The sequence below is a fragment of the Magallana gigas genome, chromosome 3 (genome assembly GCF_963853765.1).
Source record: "Magallana gigas chromosome 3, xbMagGiga1.1, whole genome shotgun sequence".
Lineage (NCBI taxonomy): Eukaryota > Metazoa > Mollusca > Bivalvia > Ostreida > Ostreidae > Magallana > Magallana gigas.
In genome coordinates, this window is record NC_088855.1 from 18,789,864 (window position 1) to 18,812,036 (window position 22,173).

The window sequence follows — 22,173 nt, forward strand, 5'->3', positions numbered from 1 at the left end:
ATACGGACCTCTAAAAAAAAGATACGATCAGGCCTAGGTGCCATGGAGGAGTGAGTATCCTCTGCAGACCGGTCACACAGGACAGGTGCTCTCTGTCGTAATCGGGAAAACGAGAAAATCCGTAAACAATTTGGTAATTGACACATGTAATGACCTAACAATACACGTGAGTATGAAAAAAGTCAGCCAGCATATGACCTTTAAGCTAGCGGAATAACTAATCAATTTCTGATCAAATGTTAAGCTTTAACGTGATGTTTTTTTAATATTTTGAAAAGCAAAAATAAAAACCCGCTAGACGTCAGATAATTTTTAAATTATAATGAAGCCCACGGAGAGAGGAAAGCCCTGTTTAGTGATAACCTTGGCTTTTAATTTTTATTTTTTAAAATATCTATAATCAGGAGGAGGCAGAAGACATCATTAAATATTTAGTCATCGAACGGATCCTGTCTCTTTACGTCTGTCTTATCCTCGCACATACAAGCGATAAACTCTACAAAATAAACAAGAAAGCTTGCATTACCTTAGATATTTATTAAATATCAGTTTGTGTGATCATATAATAATTTTTTGCTAAAATTCCAGTGTAATTGATACTGTAATTCTGCAAACCAACTTTTATTCCCTGCGATTTTTTATCTTTCGCAATTTACTTTAAACCGATTTCGCGATAAAAGATGTTGTAATAACAACCATACGTCAAGTTCACCACGAGAAATATCCGCGATGACCAGGCTTTCGCGAATCTCGCGGAAATGTCTCGTATGCGAAAAAAAATTAGTTTACAGTTGCTGGTCGGATTGATTTTAAACATGAATTCCTTTAAAACTAGCTAGAAGGCCTGTTATAAGTGGAAAAATGTTGGTTTTTATATTTTTACACATGTGAGGCAAATGTATATGGTTTGCATATACATTTAGCTTTACCTTCAAAGTCTATTCTTCCGTCCCCATCAATATCCACTTCAGCAATCATTTCATCAACTATAATGATAAAGTGACAATTTAGTCGACGCCATATAAAAGTCTAGTACATGTTGTATGCACATAAAGGATTGAAAAATTGAAAAAAAAAATTGAAAAAATTGAAAAAAAATTGAAAAAAATTCTAATTTTTAAAATGCTTTTCTTACTCTCTTCCTCTGTAAGGTCTTCTCCCATGCACTGTAACACCGCTCTCAAATCAGACGCTGTAATATAACCGCACCCACCCTTGTCAAATACCTACATGTAAACAAGAAAAAGAAATGTAAAATAAAATTTGCCTCCTTATCCATTTAAGAAGAATGTTTGCAATATATATACACTGTGCAACATATATATACACTGTAGTTGTTTTAATTAAAAAATTGATTAATTATTACAATCTTGAATTCAAAATTGTCTCAACTAACTCAAAACAAGTCTATGCTTTTAGTCAAAACGAAATGAAAAGAATGTGCTGTTATAATATTCCTTCAACTATAATGAAACATCATTATCATTATACTGTGGCTATTTTGTTTTGATTAAGCAAGGTATTATATCCTCACTATGATTGTTCCATGCTACGCCCTTTTTGACAGACACTTTACTTCCGTTTTCGAACCTGTAATCCTTTAGAGAAAAATTGGGAAAGAACTCTCACTTAACATTTCAATTTATTATGATGTATCTTATCTAATCTGATTAACGTGTTGGAGACATAAGTGTTTACTAGGGAAACGGTGTATCGTCAATCGTTACATAATTAGGCAGACCTTATTAAATGTCAGTTCTAATCAGAAGGCTTTACCCAGCCTAAAGTGTATGAACCAAACTGTGTGCTCTTGTCTGACGCCAATCTTTTTATATTCTTTCTCTATAGAGACAAGAAAGCAATTTTTAAAAGATTTTTAGCCGGGCTTTGCTGAAATCAAAGTATTGGCTGTAGGCTGTAGGCATGCAATTTACCTGTGTTCCTATAAATGGAGCACGACTGCAAATGTAAACACAAAAACCAAACTACTGGAATACCCTGAATGCTTGTCTCAATTCCTCTTCCTCGTCCTCAGCTGACTGTTCTGAGATCCCCCCCATGTTGGCCATCACCTGCACAAACTCCTCAAAACTGAACGTGCCATCACCTTATAGAAGAAAAATTGTCAATGTCATTTATATTTTCTTACATATAACCCTCTGAAGAAATAAAACTAATCGATGAGGCATGGAGGTGGATTTTAGGTATATGATGAAGTAATACCAAATTCCCGTTGCCAGTTAATTTCATCGTCTTCCTTGGAAGACAGGTTACAGAGAAGAAATAATTTACTTTCTTCGGGTTGTGTACTTCCTCTCATTTGCGATTGGTAGAAAATAATACGAAGTTAAGATTTACATTTATTTCATTAGTTGCAATGCTGTGCAAGGAAAGGAGATATTTCGCAGATGATCTTATTATATAATTCACTAATGAAATTGTTAAATTGACTAATTTTCAGTTTTAAACAAAGAATAATTAAATTCATGATATGTTAGATTTTACTTTAATATGAGCATTATATATTAATATGATAATATATGATGTGGTAAGGTGTATTTGCTATATAATAAAAGAAAAGGTCCAGAAATGGATTGGAATTTACTTTCGTTTTATTAAAAAGATACTATAGGTCCTTATTCGATGATGAATAAAAAATAAACTAAAAAACATGTTGTTGGCGAGTTTAAATTTCAGGCACGCACGCTTAAAAGGCATATAAAAATTAAAATGCTACAAACATAGTATGTAGAGTAACGCGACATTTAGCATTTAATTTGTCCTACAAAAATCATCGTGGGAAACCCATGACGCCTGACGATCGTCTTGCCTCTCTCACCTTCGACAAGCGAGGCTACCGTTGGTTTCCGACGATGATATAAAAATAAAATTAATATTTTCTTAACTAAGCGGGTTTGTTCCAAAAGGTAAGCTTTCACGAAAAAATATATTGGGCATGAGGCCTAGGGGATACATCACTCACCTGAGCAACACTAGCCATAACTCTGAATATATGTATTTTGGAATTCGGCACAAAATACCTGGAAATTTTTTAAACAGTTCTCAACATTTTCGTATGTAAAACATTGGGCTGTTTTCGTTTCGTCGGCAACTAACAACTTTCAGTTATATAGATTGCAATTTCTGTAACAAAATTCATATTAATACATGTAATTAATTTACCTGCTAATTTTGATTTCTACAATTGTACAGCCATTGAAATCAAATAATGATAGTTTTTTTTAAATCAATAAGCAATTATTAATTTTGTCGTAAGTCGTAAGTTTTGTTTGTGATTACAATCCAGCCCAGCACGTTTAAATGTTAAAAGAAAACATTATTGTTTCAAGTTTACAAATCAGTTATCCCTGATTTTTACTTTTAAAAAATTGTTATAGTTTGATTTCATGATCAACGTGTATATAACTTTATAAATGATGCTTTTTAACAATCTATGCATTCATTTTCCCCTTCAGTTTGAATTTGAAATTAATAACACTTTCAGGATAAATATATCTAATAGAAGACGACTTTGGATAAGTTACTATGAAGTCGGGCAACCTTATACTTTGATGGCTAATATCTTTTCAAATTTTTATTGATCAAATCAGACACTGCACTATAAAATCACTTGTTTCCTCTTTAGCTAAACATAGGTAATCAGAGATTACAAAGCTCACCGAGACGGGGCATCACCTTTATCACATGTATATCATATTTGAAATTGTTAAATATGACACTGTTTCAAACTATGACATTGTATCATAAAATATAATATGGTACTGTATCGTGTTATATGTAAATGTATTTTATCACATTATACAATACATGTATTATAATATAATAATATAAAGTATCATATGATACAAATATATATTATATAATACAACATCATATTAAATATAATATCATATTGTATAATACAGTATTATATTTGACATTATCATATGATACAATTTTATGTGATACAATACATGTTATACATTTTATATTACAATATCATATAATTATAAAAGATCGTATGATACAATATAATATGTAATACAAAATTGTATCATATGATACGATATATCATAATGTTGCTATTTCATGTGATACAATATATAATATATTTTATATAATACAATATCATATTATACAAAATATAAAATATATGAAAGAAATATCATGATACAATATTATTATATACAAAAAGTTTGATACAATATCACATTGTATCATGTTATTTTTTTTACAATATTATTTTATATGAAATAATATTGTATCATATAATAAAATAGTGTATCACTTCATACACTATAATATAATACTGTATTATAAAAAAAATGTTATATCATTAAAGAACAAAGACGTCTATCACGAAAGTTTGAATATAGTAGGTTTTTTTGGCATCCTGGATAATGGAGATCAGGCTCTGTATCTGAAGCTACCTCAGCATCCAAAACCTATGGCTCTGATTCAGCATCATTGCCTATGAAGTGCATCAGATTCATTTGACGCACCATCTATGCAAGTTTGGTGAAGTTAGGACCAGTAATAACTAAGATATAATCCCCAGAGGGCAGCTGCTCCAAAAACTTTAGCCAATTTGTGAGGACAAGACAAGTAGTAACTTAGATACAGGACCTGCAACAAAAATTTTAAACAAGTCCGGACGCCGACGCCGGGGGTATTGCGTAGGCTCCCCGGACTTCGTCTCGATGAGCTAAAAAAAAGTTGTTTCTATGTGTATATTACACCAAAAACTGTACTAAGTAGTTTGTCTTAGAAAATAAATGCAATCTGAAAATGACTCGACAAAATCAGATTCAGTTTGATCAAACAAAATTAATCTAAACATTCTCAATCAATGGTCTTCTCATGAAAAATCATACAATTTTTCTGATTAAACCAATAAAACAAACTGTCTCACTGATCATTTTGTAAAAGTACATTTAATGTGCACATTATATATCTACATTGATGACAATAGCTTGTGACTTGTTTCATGTTTACTAAGACCAAACAAGATTAATTTTAAATAATAAAAAATAGATTCATGAAGGTTGTGTTCGGGTGTGAAGGACATGCAGGTTTATATACATGTACTTTTATCGGTATGTTAGAAAACTTTAAAAATATGTAAAATCAAATCTTTTTCATTTGGGAATAATACTGGATCTAAAAGATATCCCCTTAAAATTGTTAGCTTTTATCGCCCTCACAAATATCATACACACAAACAAACACACAAATACTGACCATCAATGTCAATTTCTTTAAGCATGAGATTCAGTTCATCAGAAGATGGAAACTGTCCGAGGTTTCTCATAACTGTTCCCAACTCGTCTGTGGTGATAGACCCATCTCCGTCTTTATCGAAAAGTCGGAAAGCCTCCCGAAGCTCTGAATTGGAAGTTTATTAAAAGTATATTTTTGAAAATTCTAAAAAAAAAAATCAAAACTTGTCAGTATAGTTACGAGTATTGTTTGTGTATAACAATAAATGTCCCTACTGCCAACTTAATACCAGAATTAAAAGCAATTGCATGAAAATACAAGGAAATGTAAATTATAAAATGTCATCATGTATTTCAAAAACGGCATATCTTAATAAAATTAACAGGATACACATGAAATAATAACATCAGCGTAATTTTATTTAAAAGAACGCCACAAAGTGCAAATAAACAGTTTCAATAAACATAAACAATACACAATTGAAAAATACCGTCATACGTAATAACTAATTTCGGCATACATGTACAATAGTACATGTTAATATGACAAGCTATGAGCATATCATAAATAATCACATCATTTGATGTCAAAAAATCGAGAACAATAGGGAGCAATTTCTGCTATTATTGATGGTCGATTAGGGTGCCCTCACATCAGTACTCAGTTCGAAATATTGTGTTAACAAATCAAATCATCAATTTAAGAAGGGTCTAAGTTGGAGCGATGTTCAAATGGAATCAAATTAAATTTACGAAAAAAAATTGAAATGGAATACTTTTTACGACATAATATTACGCGAATCAGGCAATCAATTTTCACAAACGAAGCTTTTATTCGGTTTTAACATAACGATGAAACTCATATAATTTATTTTTTCATTTTGAAATAAATACTGATTATCATTGTGGCATTGTACATTTTGTTCACCAAAGTCGGCCATGATGCAATTATTCAAAGAATTACAGAAACTAGATTTATTGCTGTTACATGTATCTGTACAAAAAGGTGTTTTCTACGATATCAGGGTTGGTGAAATGTTTTCATATGCGTCTCAAACAATATGTCACCACAAACAAGACTGACTCAAAAGCAGAATTTTGCAAGTGAATTGGAAGATGACGAAAATTAAACTTACATATTACATGAACTTTTAGAGCAGTTGTAGCTCGAATTTAATTAATTAAAAAACAAAACAGCACATAAAATATACATGTAAATTTTAAGTAAAAAAATTTAAAAGATAATTTTAAAATAGATTTAGAAACAATACGACATGCTTACAGTGTAATCAGTTTTACAAAGGTATACCGAATAATGAAAACTTCTCATCAAACTAACCTTCATAAATTTTCGTGCCAGGTTTCGCCATACCATGTCAGTAGTCTAAGAAGCGATCAATGATATTGGGTGCTAATAAATATTAGGCCGCGAATTGCACTAGCACTTTAACCTAATATTACCGATAGGTCATTTGTTTTTATTGTGACCATGTATGCAAGTGCAAACACTGCGAATTCTAAATAATACCCAAGTTGTACAGCAGTTTTGTTCTTGCATTCATTTTTACTTATTTTTGAGATCAATTACTACATGATGATTCCTTAACCTTTAAAGAATCACAACTGGAAAATATATATCTTTAAAACATGTGAAGCCTCATATAATCATATAATAAATATGCAAATAAAGTATGTTTTAATGAAAAATAGAATACTACATGTAGTTTCTGTTTCTCTACCCCCCCCCCCCTAAAAAAATCTCTATATATAAATTTAGTCTTGATTTATTAAAGATTAAATATGGTTACCGAACTGATGTTAAAAACCCCCATAAAGTAGAAGTTTATAAATGAAACGACCTACATTAGTCTTTGACATTTATTGATATTTCTCACTAACTTAAGGAAATTAACAACTCTTCATGTAATAACCGTTAATTTGTTTCATGACTTGCAATTTTCTAATTTTGTACACCTGAGCATCGTTTGACGAAATAACTTACGACCTAAATAAACAAATTTTTCAAAGCTTATTAATTACAACCTAGCTAATTAAAGTTTCAATTAAATGCTAGAAAATATTATTCTAGAAATCAGAATGATTGCAAGTGAAAGGTTATTTTAATGTCATTCCATGTGTCTAGAATAGTCATGACTTTGTCGTATTTTTGGGGGGTTAAATAAAGTAGAGCAACTTTCAGTCCTGATATAAAAGTGACGTTAAATTCGAAATATCTAGCAAGGTTTTTTTTATACTTACATGTAAAAACCTGCAATTGCAGTTTTTAAGTGATACTAGTATTTAAACGGTATTTTAAAACTGAAGTTGTGCTTATCATATAGACTTCTTAACTGTTATTACGAACTATATGTAACAGCCTGCTGAAATGTAGTTATGGAGTAAATAACGCAACTATACTATACAATACATATAAATAAAACTATGAAATAAATGCTTTAGAACCAATTAAAATATTAACTAGATACGATCTCGTTACGAGTAACGAGTAGGTCTTCCGTTCAATTCTTTAAACGATTCGATTAAAATTTCAATGAAATTTCAGAATTATCCCTCAACCAATTCCTTTTAGATAATGTATACGATTGTCAATATCCTTTAAAATGCTTAACAAAGAGTTTTCCTTTTTGACATACAGCACATTAAAGATTTAAGATTTTAGTCCCCTAAAATCTCTAAATACGTTATCAATGGGTTTGGAAATGAGTTTTACAAACTGATATTGCTGCGATCAACAACTTTGTTTCTATAATGCATTACAAAATCTTCATCATTTTTAACGTATGAGTAATAGAGTTTGGGAGTCTATAGGCCCCTAATTTAAGGGGCCAGCCCCTTTTTCTTGATTTTATACGAAAGGTCTCATGAATACTAACATTTTTTGTTCTTACATCCATCTAAAATTGTTGATCACTTTTGAGATACAAATGATTGAATATTTTAGGGGCCAGCCCTCTAGATCCTTAATGGGGACAGAAATTCGTATTTTAATAAGTAGAATCAATTAAAATCATTTAATCAAACATTTTCTCTTCTTTGATGTCTAACAAAAAATGTATACTTCTCTAGTTATTTTTCGTCAAAGTTTAAGTACTTTGGCCCCTAAAAATCCCTAATTACGTAATAAATAGGCGTGGCAATGATTTTTCCTGATACATATTGTTACGATCAACAACTTTGCTTCTATAATGCATTACAAAATCTTTATCGTTTTTAAGTTATTTGTAATAGAGTTTACGAGTGTCTTGGCCCCTAATTTAAGGGGCCAGCCCCTTTTTCCTGATTTTGTTGGAAAGAACGTTCAATTATCTACTACTTTTGTTATACATGTCTTAACAAAATATCAACTAATAAAAAGATACAGATCAAAACGTATGAAAATTTTGATTGAAAATTCGTACTCAATTTTCGAGCCCAGGCGAGCTCAAAGAAATGGCGCCACTGGCGTAAAACAACATAATAGTGCACAACTTCAAACTATAGACTACCTATCCTGAAAATTTCATAGTCATATCTCTGATAGTTTCTGAGATCAGCTCTGCACAAAATAGGTCGTGAAAATGTGCAAAATGGCCGATAAATCGGTACCGGAAATGACGACAGAAAAAATCTCAAAAACGTATGAAGTTTACATCAAGTCCTATCTTCTGTGAAAAAATGATTGAAATCAGTCGAATAGTTTTTGAGAAATCGCGTGCACAAAATTTGTGGAAAAAAATAATAATAATAACTAGATACGATCTCGTTACGAGTAACGAGGAGGTCTTCCGTTCAATTTTTCAAACAATACCATTGAAATATCAATGAAATTTCAGAATTTCCACTCACATTTCACATACAGCACATTAAAGATTTAATGTTTTAATCCCCTAAAAATTCCTTATTACGTCATCAATGGGTGTGGCTATGAGTTTTACAAACTGATATTGTTACGATCAACAACTTTGCTTCTATAATGCAAAACAAAATCTTTATTGTTTTTAAGTTATTTGTAATAGAGTTTACGAGTGTCTTGGCCCCTTATTTAGGGGTCAGCCCCTTTTTCTTGATTTCTTTGAAAAGGTCTTAAGAATACTAACATGTATTGTTCTTACACCCATCTAAAATTGTTGATCATTTTGAGACACAAATGATTGAATATTTTAGGGGCCAGCCCTCTAGATCCTTAATGGGGACAGAAATTCGTGTTTTGATATGTGGAATCGATTTAAATCATTAATTCAAACATTTTTTCTTTTATGATGTCTAACAAAATGTTTCTACTTCTCTAGTTATATTGCGTCAAACGTTAAGTATTTTGGCCCTTAAAAATCCCTAATTACGTAATAAATGGGCGTTGCAATGATTTTTTCAAATAGATATTGGTACGATCAACAACTTTGCTTCTATAATGCATTACAAAATCTTTATCGTTTTGAAGTTATTTGTAATAGAGTTTAAGAGTGCCCTGGCCCCTAATTTAAGGGGCCAGCCCTTTTTTCTTGATTTCTTTGAAAACGTCCTAAGAATACTGACATTTTTTGTTCTTACACCTATTTAAAATTGTTGATCATTTTTGAGATACAAATGTTTGAATATTTTAGGGGCCAGCCCTCTAGATCCTTAATGGGGACAGAAATTCGTGTTTGGATATGTGGAATCGATTTAAATCATTAATTCAAACATTTTTTCTTTTATGATGTCTAACAAAATATTTCTACTTCTCTAGTTATATTGCGTCAAACTTTAAGTATTTTGGCCCCTAAAAATCCCTAATTACGTAATAAATGGGCGTGGTAATAATTTTTTCTAATAGATATTGGTACAATAATCAACTTTGCTTCTATAAAGCATTAAAAAATCTTTATCGTTTTGAAGTTATTTGTAATAGAGTTTAAGAGTGCCCTGGCCCCTGATTAAAGGGGCCAGCCCCTTTTTCTTGATTTCTTTGAAAAGGTCTTAAGAATACTAACAATTTTTGTTCTTACACCTATTTAAAATTGTTGATCATTTTTGAGATACAAATGTTTGAATATTTTAGGGGCCAGCCCTCTAGATCCTTAATGGGGACAGAAATTCGTGTTTTGATAAATGGAATCGATTCAAATCAATAATTCAAACATTTTTTCTTCATGATGTCTGACAAAATATTTCTACTTCTCTAGTTATACTGCGTCAAAGTTTAAGTATTTTGGCCCCTAAAAATCCCTAATTACGTAATAAATGGGCGTGGTAATAATTTTTTCTAATAGATATTGGTACGATCAACAACTTTGCTTCTATAATGCATTACAAAATCTTTATCGTTTTTAAGTTATTTGTAATAGAGTTTACGAGTGTTTTGGCCCCTAAATAAAGGGGCCAGCCCCTTTTTCTTGATTTTGATGGAAAGAACTTTTAATTCTCTACCTCTTTTGTTATATATGTTTTAACAAAATATCAACTGATAAAAAGATATAAATCAAAACGTGTGAAAATTTTGAATGAAAATTCGTACCCAATTTTCCTGCCCAGGCGAGCTCCAAGAAATGGCGCAACAGGAATTAAACAACTACATGCTGCACAACTCCAAACTATCGTCTACCTTTCCTGAAAATTTGATATTCATATCTCTTATGGTTTCCGAGTTTATAGTTGCACAAAATTGGTCGTCAAAAATTACGAAATGGCCGACAATTCGGTACCGGAAGTGACTACGAAAAAATTAAGAAAAATGTATTAAGTTCAGATCACGCCCTAACATCTGTGAAAAAATGGTTGAGATCGGTCGAATAGATTCTGAGAAATCTCGTGCACAAAATTTGGAAAAAAATAATAATAATAATAAACTAGATACGATCTCGTTACGAGTAACGAGTAGGTCTTCCGTTCAATTTTTTAAACGATTCGATTAAAATATCAATGAAATTTCAGAATTCTCCCTCAACCACTTCCTTTTAGATAATGTATACGATTGTCAATATCCTTTAAAATGCTTTACAAAGTGTTTTGCTTTTTCAGATACAGCACATTAAAGATTTAAGGTTTTAGTCCCTGAAAATCTATAAATACGTCATCAGTTGGTCGGGCAATGAGTTTTACAAACTGATATTGTTTCGATCAACAACTTTGTTTCTATAATATTATACAAAATCTTCATCGTTTTTAAGGTATGTGTAAAAGACTTTACCAGTGTCTTGGTCCCTAATTGAAGGGGCCAGCCCCTTTTTCTTCCGTTTATTCGAAAGGACTCACGAATACTAACATATTTTGTTCTTACATGCATCTAAAATTGTTGTTCATTTTTGAGATACAAATGATTGCATATTTTAGGGGCCAGCCCTCTAAATCCTTAATGGGGACAGAAATTCGTGTTTTCACATGTGGAATCCATTTAAATCATAAATTCAAACATTTTCTCTTCTATGATGTATAACAAAATATTTCTACTTCTCTAGTTATATTGCGTCAAAGTTTAAGTTCTTTGGCCCCTAAAAATCCCTAATTACGTAATAAATGGGCTTGGCAATATTTTTTTCTAATAGATATTAGTACGATCAACAACTTTGCTTCTATAATGCATTACAAAATCTTTATCGTTTTTAAGTTATTTGTAATAGAGTTTAAGAGTGCCTTGACCTCTTAAAAAAGGGGCCAGCCCCTTTTTCTTGATTTTATACGAAAGGTCTCATGAATACAAATATTTTTTGTTCTTACACCCATGTAAAATTGTTGATCATTTCTGAGATACAAATGATTGAATATTTTAGGGGCCAGCCCTCTAGATCCTTAATGGGGACAGAAATTCGTGTTTTGATAAGTGGAATCAATTTAAATCATTTATTCAAACATTTTCTCTTCTATGATGTCTAACAAAATATTTCTACTTCTCTAGTTATTTTTCGTCAAAGTTTAAGTACTTTGGCCCCTAATAATCCCTAATTACGTAATAAATGGGCGTGGCAATGATTTTTCCTAATAGATATTGGTACGATCAACGACTTTGCTTCTATAATGCATTACAAAATCTTTATCCTTTTTAAGTTATTTGTAATAGAGTTTATGAGTGCCCTGGCCCCTAATTTAAGGGGCCAGCCCCTATTTCTTGATTTTGTTGAAAAGAACTTTGGATTATCTACCTTTCTTGTTATATATGTTTTAACAGAATATCAACTAATAAAAAGATACAGATTAAAACGTATGAAAAATTTGATTCGAAATTCGTACCCAATTTTCGAGCCTAGGCGAGCTCATAGAAATGGCGCCACTGGCGCAAAAAAACTACATTGTGCACAACTTCAACCTATGGTCTACCTATCCTGAAAATTTCATATTCCTATCTCTGATAGTCTCTGAGTTTATGTCTGCACAAAATGGGTCGCAAAAACTGACAAAATCGGCCGTAAATCGGAACCGGAAGTGCCGATTTCAAAATTTCAAAAAACTTCTAGAATTATGACCACTGGCTATCATCTGAGAAAAAATGGTCGAAATCGGCCGAATAGTTTTCGAGAAATCGCGTGCACAAAATTCGTGGAAAAAAATAATAATAACTAGATACGATCTCGTTACGAGTAACGAGTAGGTCTTCCTTGCGATTTCTGTTTTTAATCATACCATGAATAATCGATATAATTTTAGAATTACCCCCCCCCCCCCCCCCCACACACACACACACTTTCAGATAATGTATACAAATCCCTAATTACGTAATAAATGGGTGTTGCAATGAGTTTTCCAGATAGATATTGCTACAATTAACAACTTTGCTTTTATAATGCATTACGAAATCTTAATCGTTTTTATGTAATTTGTAATATACTTTACGAGTTTCTTGCCCCCCCCCCCAAAAAAAAAGGGGCCAGCCCCTTTTTCTTGATTTCTTTGAAAAGGTCTTAAGAATACTAACAATTTTTGTTCTTACACCCATCTAAAATTGTTGATCATTTTTGAGATACAAATGTATGAATATTTTAGGGGCCAGCCCTCTAGATCCTTAATGGGGACAGGAATTCGTGTTTTGATAAATGGAATCGATTTAAATCATAAATTTAAACATTTTCTCTTCTATCATGTCTAACAAAAAATGTCTACTTCTCTAGTTATATTGCGTCAAAGTTTAAGTACTTTGGCCCCTAAAAATCCCTAATTACGTAATAAATGGGCGTGGCAATAATTTTTTCTAATAGATATTGGTACGATCAACAACTTTGCTTCTATAATGCATTACAAAAACTTTATCGTTTTTAAGTTATTTGTAATAGAGTTTAAGAGTGCGTTGGCCCCTTAAAAAAGGGGCCAGCCCCTTTTTATTGATTTTGTTGGAAATAACTTTTGATTCTCTACCACTTTTGTTATATATGTCTAAACAAAATATCAACTGATAAAAAGATATAAATCAAAACGTGTGAAAATTTTGAATGAAAATTCGTGCCCAATTTTCGTGCCCAGGCGAGCTCCAAGAAATAGCGCAACAGGCATTAAACAACTACATGCTGCACAACTTCAAACTATAGTCTACCTATCCTGAAAATTTCATATTCATATCTCTTATGGTTTCCGAGTTCCGAGTGTCCGCTGCACAAAATGGGTCGTCAAAAATTACAAAATGGCCGACAATTCGGTACCGGAAGTGACTACGAAAAAATTAAGAAAAATGTATGAAGTTTAGATCACGCCCAACAATCTGTGAAAAAATGGTTGAGATCGGTCGAATAGATTTCGAGAAATCTCGTGCACAAAATTTGGAAAAAAAAAATAATAATAATAATAAGAAACAGTACGAAAACAATAAGGTCTTCCGCTGGAAACGGAAGACCTTAACTAGATACGATCTCGTTACGAGTAACGAGGAGGTCTTCCGTTCAATTTTTCAAACAATACCATTGAAATATCAATGAAATTTCAGAATTTCCACTCACATTTCACATACAGCACATTAAAGATTTAATGTTTTAATCCCCTAAAAATTCCTTATTACGTCATCAATGGGTGTGGCTATGAGTTTTACAAACTGATATTGTTACGATCAACAACTTTGCTTCTATAATGCAAAACAAAATCTTTATTGTTTTTAAGTTATTTGTAATAGAGTTTACGAGTGTCTTGGCCCCTTATTTAGGGGTCAGCCCCTTTTTCTTGATTTCTTTGAAAAGGTCTTAAGAATACTAACATGTATTGTTCTTACACCCATCTAAAATTGTTGATCATTTTGAGACACAAATGATTGAATATTTTAGGGGCCAGCCCTCTAGATCCTTAATGGGGACAGAAATTCGTGTTTTGATATGTGGAATCGATTTAAATCATTAATTCAAACATTTTTTCTTTTATGATGTCTAACAAAATGTTTCTACTTCTCTAGTTATATTGCGTCAAACGTTAAGTATTTTGGCCCTTAAAAATCCCTAATTACGTAATAAATGGGCGTTGCAATGATTTTTTCAAATAGATATTGGTACGATCAACAACTTTGCTTCTATAATGCATTACAAAATCTTTATCGTTTTGAAGTTATTTGTAATAGAGTTTAAGAGTGCCCTGGCCCCTAATTTAAGGGGCCAGCCCTTTTTTCTTGATTTCTTTGAAAACGTCCTAAGAATACTGACATTTTTTGTTCTTACACCTATTTAAAATTGTTGATCATTTTTGAGATACAAATGTTTGAATATTTTAGGGGCCAGCCCTCTAGATCCTTAATGGGGACAGAAATTCGTGTTTGGATATGTGGAATCGATTTAAATCATTAATTCAAACATTTTTTCTTTTATGATGTCTAACAAAATATTTCTACTTCTCTAGTTATATTGCGTCAAACTTTAAGTATTTTGGCCCCTAAAAATCCCTAATTACGTAATAAATGGGCGTGGTAATAATTTTTTCTAATAGATATTGGTACAATAATCAACTTTGCTTCTATAAAGCATTAAAAAATCTTTATCGTTTTGAAGTTATTTGTAATAGAGTTTAAGAGTGCCCTGGCCCCTGATTAAAGGGGCCAGCCCCTTTTTCTTGATTTCTTTGAAAAGGTCTTAAGAATACTAACAATTTTTGTTCTTACACCTATTTAAAATTGTTGATCATTTTTGAGATACAAATGTTTGAATATTTTAGGGGCCAGCCCTCTAGATCCTTAATGGGGACAGAAATTCGTGTTTTGATAAATGGAATCGATTCAAATCAATAATTCAAACATTTTTTCTTCATGATGTCTGACAAAATATTTCTACTTCTCTAGTTATACTGCGTCAAAGTTTAAGTATTTTGGCCCCTAAAAATCCCTAATTACGTAATAAATGGGCGTGGTAATAATTTTTTCTAATAGATATTGGTACGATCAACAACTTTGCTTCTATAATGCATTACAAAATCTTTATCGTTTTTAAGTTATTTGTAATAGAGTTTACGAGTGTTTTGGCCCCTAAATAAAGGGGCCAGCCCCTTTTTCTTGATTTTGATGGAAAGAACTTTTAATTCTCTACCTCTTTTGTTATATATGTTTTAACAAAATATCAACTGATAAAAAGATATAAATCAAAACGTGTGAAAATTTTGAATGAAAATTCGTACCCAATTTTCCTGCCCAGGCGAGCTCCAAGAAATGGCGCAACAGGAATTAAACAACTACATGCTGCACAACTCCAAACTATCGTCTACCTTTCCTGAAAATTTGATATTCATATCTCTTATGGTTTCCGAGTTTATAGTTGCACAAAATTGGTCGTCAAAAATTACGAAATGGCCGACAATTCGGTACCGGAAGTGACTACGAAAAAATTAAGAAAAATGTATTAAGTTTAGATCACGCCTTAACATCTGTGAAAAAATGGTTGAGATCGGTCGAATAGATTCGGAGAAATTGCGTGCACAAAATTTGGAAAAAAATAATAATAATAATAAATAATAATAATAATAATAAGAAACAGTACGAAAACAATAAGGTCTTCCGTTGGAAACGGAAGACCTTAATAATAATAATAATAATAAGAAACAGTACGAAAACAATAAGGTCTTCCGTTGGAAACGGAAGACCTTAATAAGAAATCGTACGAAAACTATAAGGTCTTCCGTTGGAAACGGAAGACCTTAATAAAGGTTATGTTTTATTCATTCCAAGCATTATGGAGGAATTTGATGATGAATAAGACTATCCTACACATACGAAGCTCATTTTCATCGGTCAAATGCGGCATTAAGTTGACAAATAGAACCATTTTAACAAGACCTTGGACTTTCGGTTGGACGTAGGTATCTATTTCATGCGTCAAAACAAGTTAAAAATGACGCGGTTTCAAGCGAAATATGCACTGACTGCGTAGTCTTAGCTTAATAGCCAGACAAATCTTGTTGATTTCAAAAGAACCATGGCCGAGTGGCCAGCGGTGAAATAGACAGGCCTACGTCACATTGCTGTTTGACACAACTACCCAAATTCCAAGCTCTTGTTAAAATGTTTCTACCTAGAACATGCATATGGTGACAATTTTTTTCTTTAGTTTAGTATTGGCGATTTTTTATTCTGAGTCTGAGTTTAAAAGTGATATACTTTAGTTTCAAAATTGTTGACTAAAGAGACAACCGTTGGTGCAACGTTTAGTAATTATAGACTTTCGGAAACCCACGCCGCCAGGATAATTGTGTCCACCAAAGATATGACAGGGATGATTTAACTATTCTCAATATATTTTCACTACATAGAGTCTCAATTAAGATGTCTCGATGGTCGAGGCCATTTTTTGGACAGTATTGATCTCATTTTGAAAAAGGGAAATAGTATCAGTCGACGCATGAACACAGCATTAGCTTTGAAATTCCTAATTGACTTATTTTCTTCAAATATTATTGACTTTATAAAAAGACAAGAGATGTTTGTGAAACACTTTTGCTCCACCCCTCCCTTTGAAACATCCACAAAGAAAATGAACGTATTTGGAACGTTTCAAATTTCTAAATTTCATATCAATATAAGCACCCTCTCCGAAGAAAATGAGCGGAAACTGCTAATAACTGGAATTTTTCTACGTCCAAGAGCCATAACTCTGTCGAAAATTGCTCGATCGTACCCAATATCGAACTAGATATTATCATGATAAACCTGTTTACCAAATTTCAATTCAATATGTTTATCCTCTGCGAAGAAAATGATAGGAAACTGTAAATAACTGGAATTTTTCTAAGTCCTAGGGTCATAACTCTGTCGAAAATTGCTCGATCGTACCCAATATCAAACTTGACCTAGATATTACCATGATGAACTGTATACCAAATTTCATTCCAATATATTCATCCTTTGCGAAGAAAATGAGCGGAAACTGCAAATAACTGGAATTTTTCTACATCCAAGGGCCATAACTCTGTCGAAAGTTGCTCGATCGTACCCATTATCGAATTTGACCTTAATATTATCATGATATTTAATTCGGCATACCAAATTTCATTTCAATATGTTCATCCTTTGCGAAAAAAATGAACGGAAACTATTAGTGGACAGACCGACAGACAGCAGCAAAGCAATATGCCCTCCCTTCTTCGAAAGGGGTATTATGAAATTAAATTATATCATTAAACACACCCACGTTATATATAGAGAATCGTATTGTACACTTCGTACTTTTAATATCGTATACAAAATTATACCTAATGAGGATAAGCAACCCAAGTTAGTTTTACAACAATCTCTCTCCTCTCTCTCTCTCTCTCTGTGAATGTTTAAAAAGAAATAAGATCAAAGTCATCACCTTTCTATAATAATTTTTCTATCGGTATAATTAAGCGCGCTACTTGTTGTCAACCTGCATCAAGTTCTTATGCTACTCACTTAAAAATCAAATTTCCAAATATGAAAATACTATATTTTACCTCTAATCTGTCCCTCTGAATATCTTTGCAAAATGCTGACTTCTTCGCTCTAAAATGAAAAGAACATATGATAATATAAACCTTTATTGCAATACTTAATAATAAATAGGGTTTTTGCATATGCGATACAGCTAACTTTATACATGTAATATCCGTATCAGCTTATATCCGTATCAGCCTAAAGAGCTACATGTTATATGGATTCTGCAAGACTGATATTGATCTGCGGGGCTGATATGGTTATATCACACTAAATTCCGAACTCCTATGTCTTTTCACACTTCAGAATTAGGTAGAAATTTAAGGGAATGATCCATATGTCACAAAACAACGTCTGAAGTAGTTCACACGTTATTACGTCTTCAATGAACTTAGGCAAAGAACATATATTCGATATGTTATTACTAAGTATGCAATAAATATAATAATACATACCGTCTTCTACAGTACACCCTGTATCAGCCCTCAAGCCAATAAAAGCCATCAGGCCCTTGGCCCTCTGGCTGATATTGGTGTCTCGGTCAAATACAGGGTGTATGGAAAAAGGTATGTATAATTCTCTTTTTACATCAAAATTTTAATATCAAATTTACACTTTGTTGCGAAAGCGCGTAGTCTACATAAAAAGTTACAACATACATGTGATTGTAGATGTTTTATGAAGAATAAATTGATACAGGAATCAATTGATAACAAATTCAATGTTACAGAGGGCAGTTAGGATGTTTATGAAATGAAACCATTTGTAACAGATCGAAACGTAATAGATGGACAACATTTCAGATCGTAACAATCGTAACTTAATCACACTTAACCAGATATTGTAATTCAACTGTAGTACTAGTAGGTTATAAAAATTATTTTGAATTTACCTGCGATCCAGACATTGTGTGCTCTCCAATGATGTCAGTCTGAAATTAAATCATAAAAAATGTAAACAGTTCTGGACGGATCGTCTGTTTACATATCCGTATTCGTCAACAAACACTGTTTGGCACTGCCTTTCCAATTAAATTCTCATTGATTTTTTTGAGAGGTATTAGTTAAACAAAACATCCTGTTGCTTCCAAATATAACCATACTACCGTATAAATTTGCACCACTTATACTACTTATTATTAAGGTTATAAGGCTACGTATTAAGGTTCTTTCGTGGAATTTTTCATACAGATACAATTGATGAAGCACATTATCCAAAAAATCCTAAACTACAACACTTTTATAACGATTTTTTCTTTAATACTATAACAGTAATAGAACTTTTTGATGGACAGTTGAACTTTTTGAAAGAATGGAATATCAAGAAATAAAGAAAGGTATACTAGTTATACATGTAATAAGATTTCGAACGGCAACCTTCTTAAACCTATTTATTCCGACTGTCTCTAACATTATTCTAAATTCTATCCATTTCTGGTTAAATATCACTAGAAGAAATTAAAAAATACAACCCCCACCCCCCAAAAAAAATTTTAAAATCATATTTACAGGCATAATCGACCTTTTTCTGTTTGTGTTTTAACCTTACATAAGCTGAAATTTTAAGATATTATGTCTTGAATTTTTAGTATATTTATGAGAATTTCCTTGATTGCTTTTCATACACATTTGAAATAATACAAATTAAAGTTTATACAAGCACAACATTTGCAATTTTTTTTAAAAACACAAAACACTTTTTTCTGTAAAAATATTGCAAGAAGAATTATGTAGAAATGCGAGAAAAGTATGACAACAATGCTAGTACATGTATATCCTCAGGCAAGATAACAGTTACTGTCTTGATGCAAGATATTAATGCCGACATGCAATATTCCAATCCTTTTCGGAAATCTAATTTAAAAATCAAAGAGTAAATTTTTTCTCAGTAACGGCCTTATCTGACATCATTCATTTTCACTGCAACTTATTAGGATAACATGCGTTTATTTTATCGACGTTCAAGATTTATAAGCTTGCAGACGGCCAAAAAAATGGTTCTGGGGGTATAAAAACTCTTTATCTTAAGTATTTAATAAATAATTGTGATATATTAGGGACTTATACAAGGTCTAAGGGTTCATTATGCCTTGTACATGTGAAGGGATAGACAAGTACAAGTAGCTTGCCTTGTAATTACATTGAAACAACTAAAAGAGATGATCGATGGTGGTTTAACCAGGGGAATTAAGTCGCACACATTAAAATTAACGTGTCTGAACTATAGCATATAATTACATGTGCTTGAAAGTGGTTAATAGTCTCAGGTGTCTAAACTATATTGTCGGGACACCAGATGCGCCCACCCCCTTAAATCCGCCCCAGGATAACCTCAAATCAATAGTTCTTTACATGATATATACGTTAAATTTATAGATTGTCCTTCAAAAACTGATAAAGAAAATTACTTGGAATCGAAAATGGCAATACTCATTCGTTACATGTAATACTCCGTATGCAAATCCAAACGTACATGTACATGTATTAGGCACTATACTTATGAAAACAGAATTTCTTTACAATTTTTATCAAGACGACCAGAAATCGATACCAAATTATAATGTATTGTATGAACTCTTTGTCATTTAAACCAATTGGCCCAACGCGGGCGTTCATTTGATGCCAACTAAAAAAAAAAACACTCGATCGTCTGTTGATATATACATACATGTACATGTGTACATAGTTTGTACTTTTGAGTGAACATAACAAACACTTACTTGTATATGTGATCACAGGAAAACGGCCTTCGAACATATACAACCACAAAATCGTTTAAACGTAAAATTCGATGGTTAATGAACGAAGTAGCTAGTCTCTGTAACTGGATGCACTGCCTGTGATAAATCAATCTAAGAAGGGAGCTGAACAATGTAAATAGAGCAGGTTTTAGACGCCATCGTTCGATACTTAAAACTTGTCGGCTGACGGTCGGTATTCAATAAAATCCCCTTGTACATACAGCTACTAGCTTTATTGTAAAAGGATGCTACTGAAAAGACGAAGACTAAGTGGTTTACAAATCAACTCAAACATCTAGTTCACTGATATTAAGTATTTTTAAAGAGTGATGAGAATTTCTTTAAGGTACACGTAACAAATCCGTCAAAACTGGCCTGTTGATTTGATATGAACTTGCAATTTGTATCCAATCGATAAAAATGGGAATAAAAAATGTTACTGGGGAAAATTACATTTATTTCGATTTGTAGCTCTTTCGTGAGGATATTTATGAGGCGCAAATAAAACTCGGAAAGCACGGTGTTTTGAGAATCAGCTTTATGCCTAGTTTACACTTGTTTTATACCATGGTCGTTTAGCAATAAATTTTTTGTACTATTTTCTGTACGAGCACTTTTGCAGTGCGTCGTGAAAGGTAAAGCTAGGACTATGCGAGATTTACGCATTTTTAATAAACGGACATCGCGGCACCCATAAAATTAACCTCTCAATTAGATCAGAAATACCCCAACAGAAGAAATGCACTTACCAAGTTTTTATCATTTCAATGCTAAGTAATATTTTGAAAACAATCTTAAAAATTCTATTGAAAATAACAATAATAGAACATAGAAATTTGTTACCGGTGACCACCGGAAGTACAAATAAAATATTGATATTTAATAGAAACAATAACAAAAACGTGTGGATATAGCAGCTCAACTATTTCTTTGAAAGCACAGAGGTTAAAAAGTTGAATTTAAAACAAAACGTCCAAAATACATAAAGAACGTGCAGGCGTGCGACGACTGTCCTTACCTCACTCTCTATATATGTTGTCTTTAGAAGTAAATATCGTTTTGCATTAAAATTTTCAGATCTACAAAAACATTCGTAAATATTTTATCGTTCGAAATTTTGTCATTATGGCGTGTGACACTACTTTTTAACCAACCCTCATTTAAATCCTACAGTTTAATGTGTTTGGTGATCTGTAATGTGTAAATGTCTCACATCCGAATGCAATCAGTGTGGACGTCTCATTTAACGTCAAGCTTGAATTATGTAGAGATTATTTGACTATCAAATGTGTGTATTCATTATCACTAGCTCTGATTAAAGAACGTCATAATTTTTCTCGACTTTTCCCTTTAAACAAAATCATTCTTTAATTTTTTTTACACACTGTTTATTGCTACAA

At 32.1% G+C, this 22,173-nt stretch overlaps 1 protein-coding gene across 1 annotated transcript; it reads right to left on the reverse strand.

Annotated features, from left to right (window-relative positions):
- Positions 1-351: 351 nt before the first annotated feature.
- LOC105328371 (calmodulin) lies at positions 352-21,815 on the reverse strand. Its single transcript, XM_034480829.2, has 8 exons — positions 21,792-21,815; positions 18,926-18,964; positions 18,054-18,102; positions 5,242-5,385; positions 1,998-2,107; positions 1,136-1,226; positions 930-986; positions 352-496 (listed from the first exon to the last, which is right to left on the reverse strand). The coding sequence occupies exons 2-8, from the start codon at positions 18,938-18,940 to the stop codon at positions 432-434; spliced, it is 531 nt and encodes a 176-aa protein (XP_034336720.1). The 5' UTR covers positions 18,941-18,964; positions 21,792-21,815; the 3' UTR covers positions 352-431.
- Positions 21,816-22,173: the final 358 nt, after the last annotated feature.

What these genes read in the sequence shown, in the direction of transcription:
- LOC105328371 (XM_034480829.2), bottom strand. An exon ending in TAAAGAAATTGACATTGATG is followed by an intron (nt 2,108 to 5,241) that starts GTCAGTATTTGT and finishes TTCTTCTATAAG; the next exon opens with GTGATGGCACGTTCAGTTTT. An exon ending in AATTGAGACAAGCATTCAGG is followed by an intron (nt 1,227 to 1,997) that starts GTATTCCAGTAG and finishes GTTTACATGTAG; the next exon opens with GTATTTGACAAGGGTGGGTG.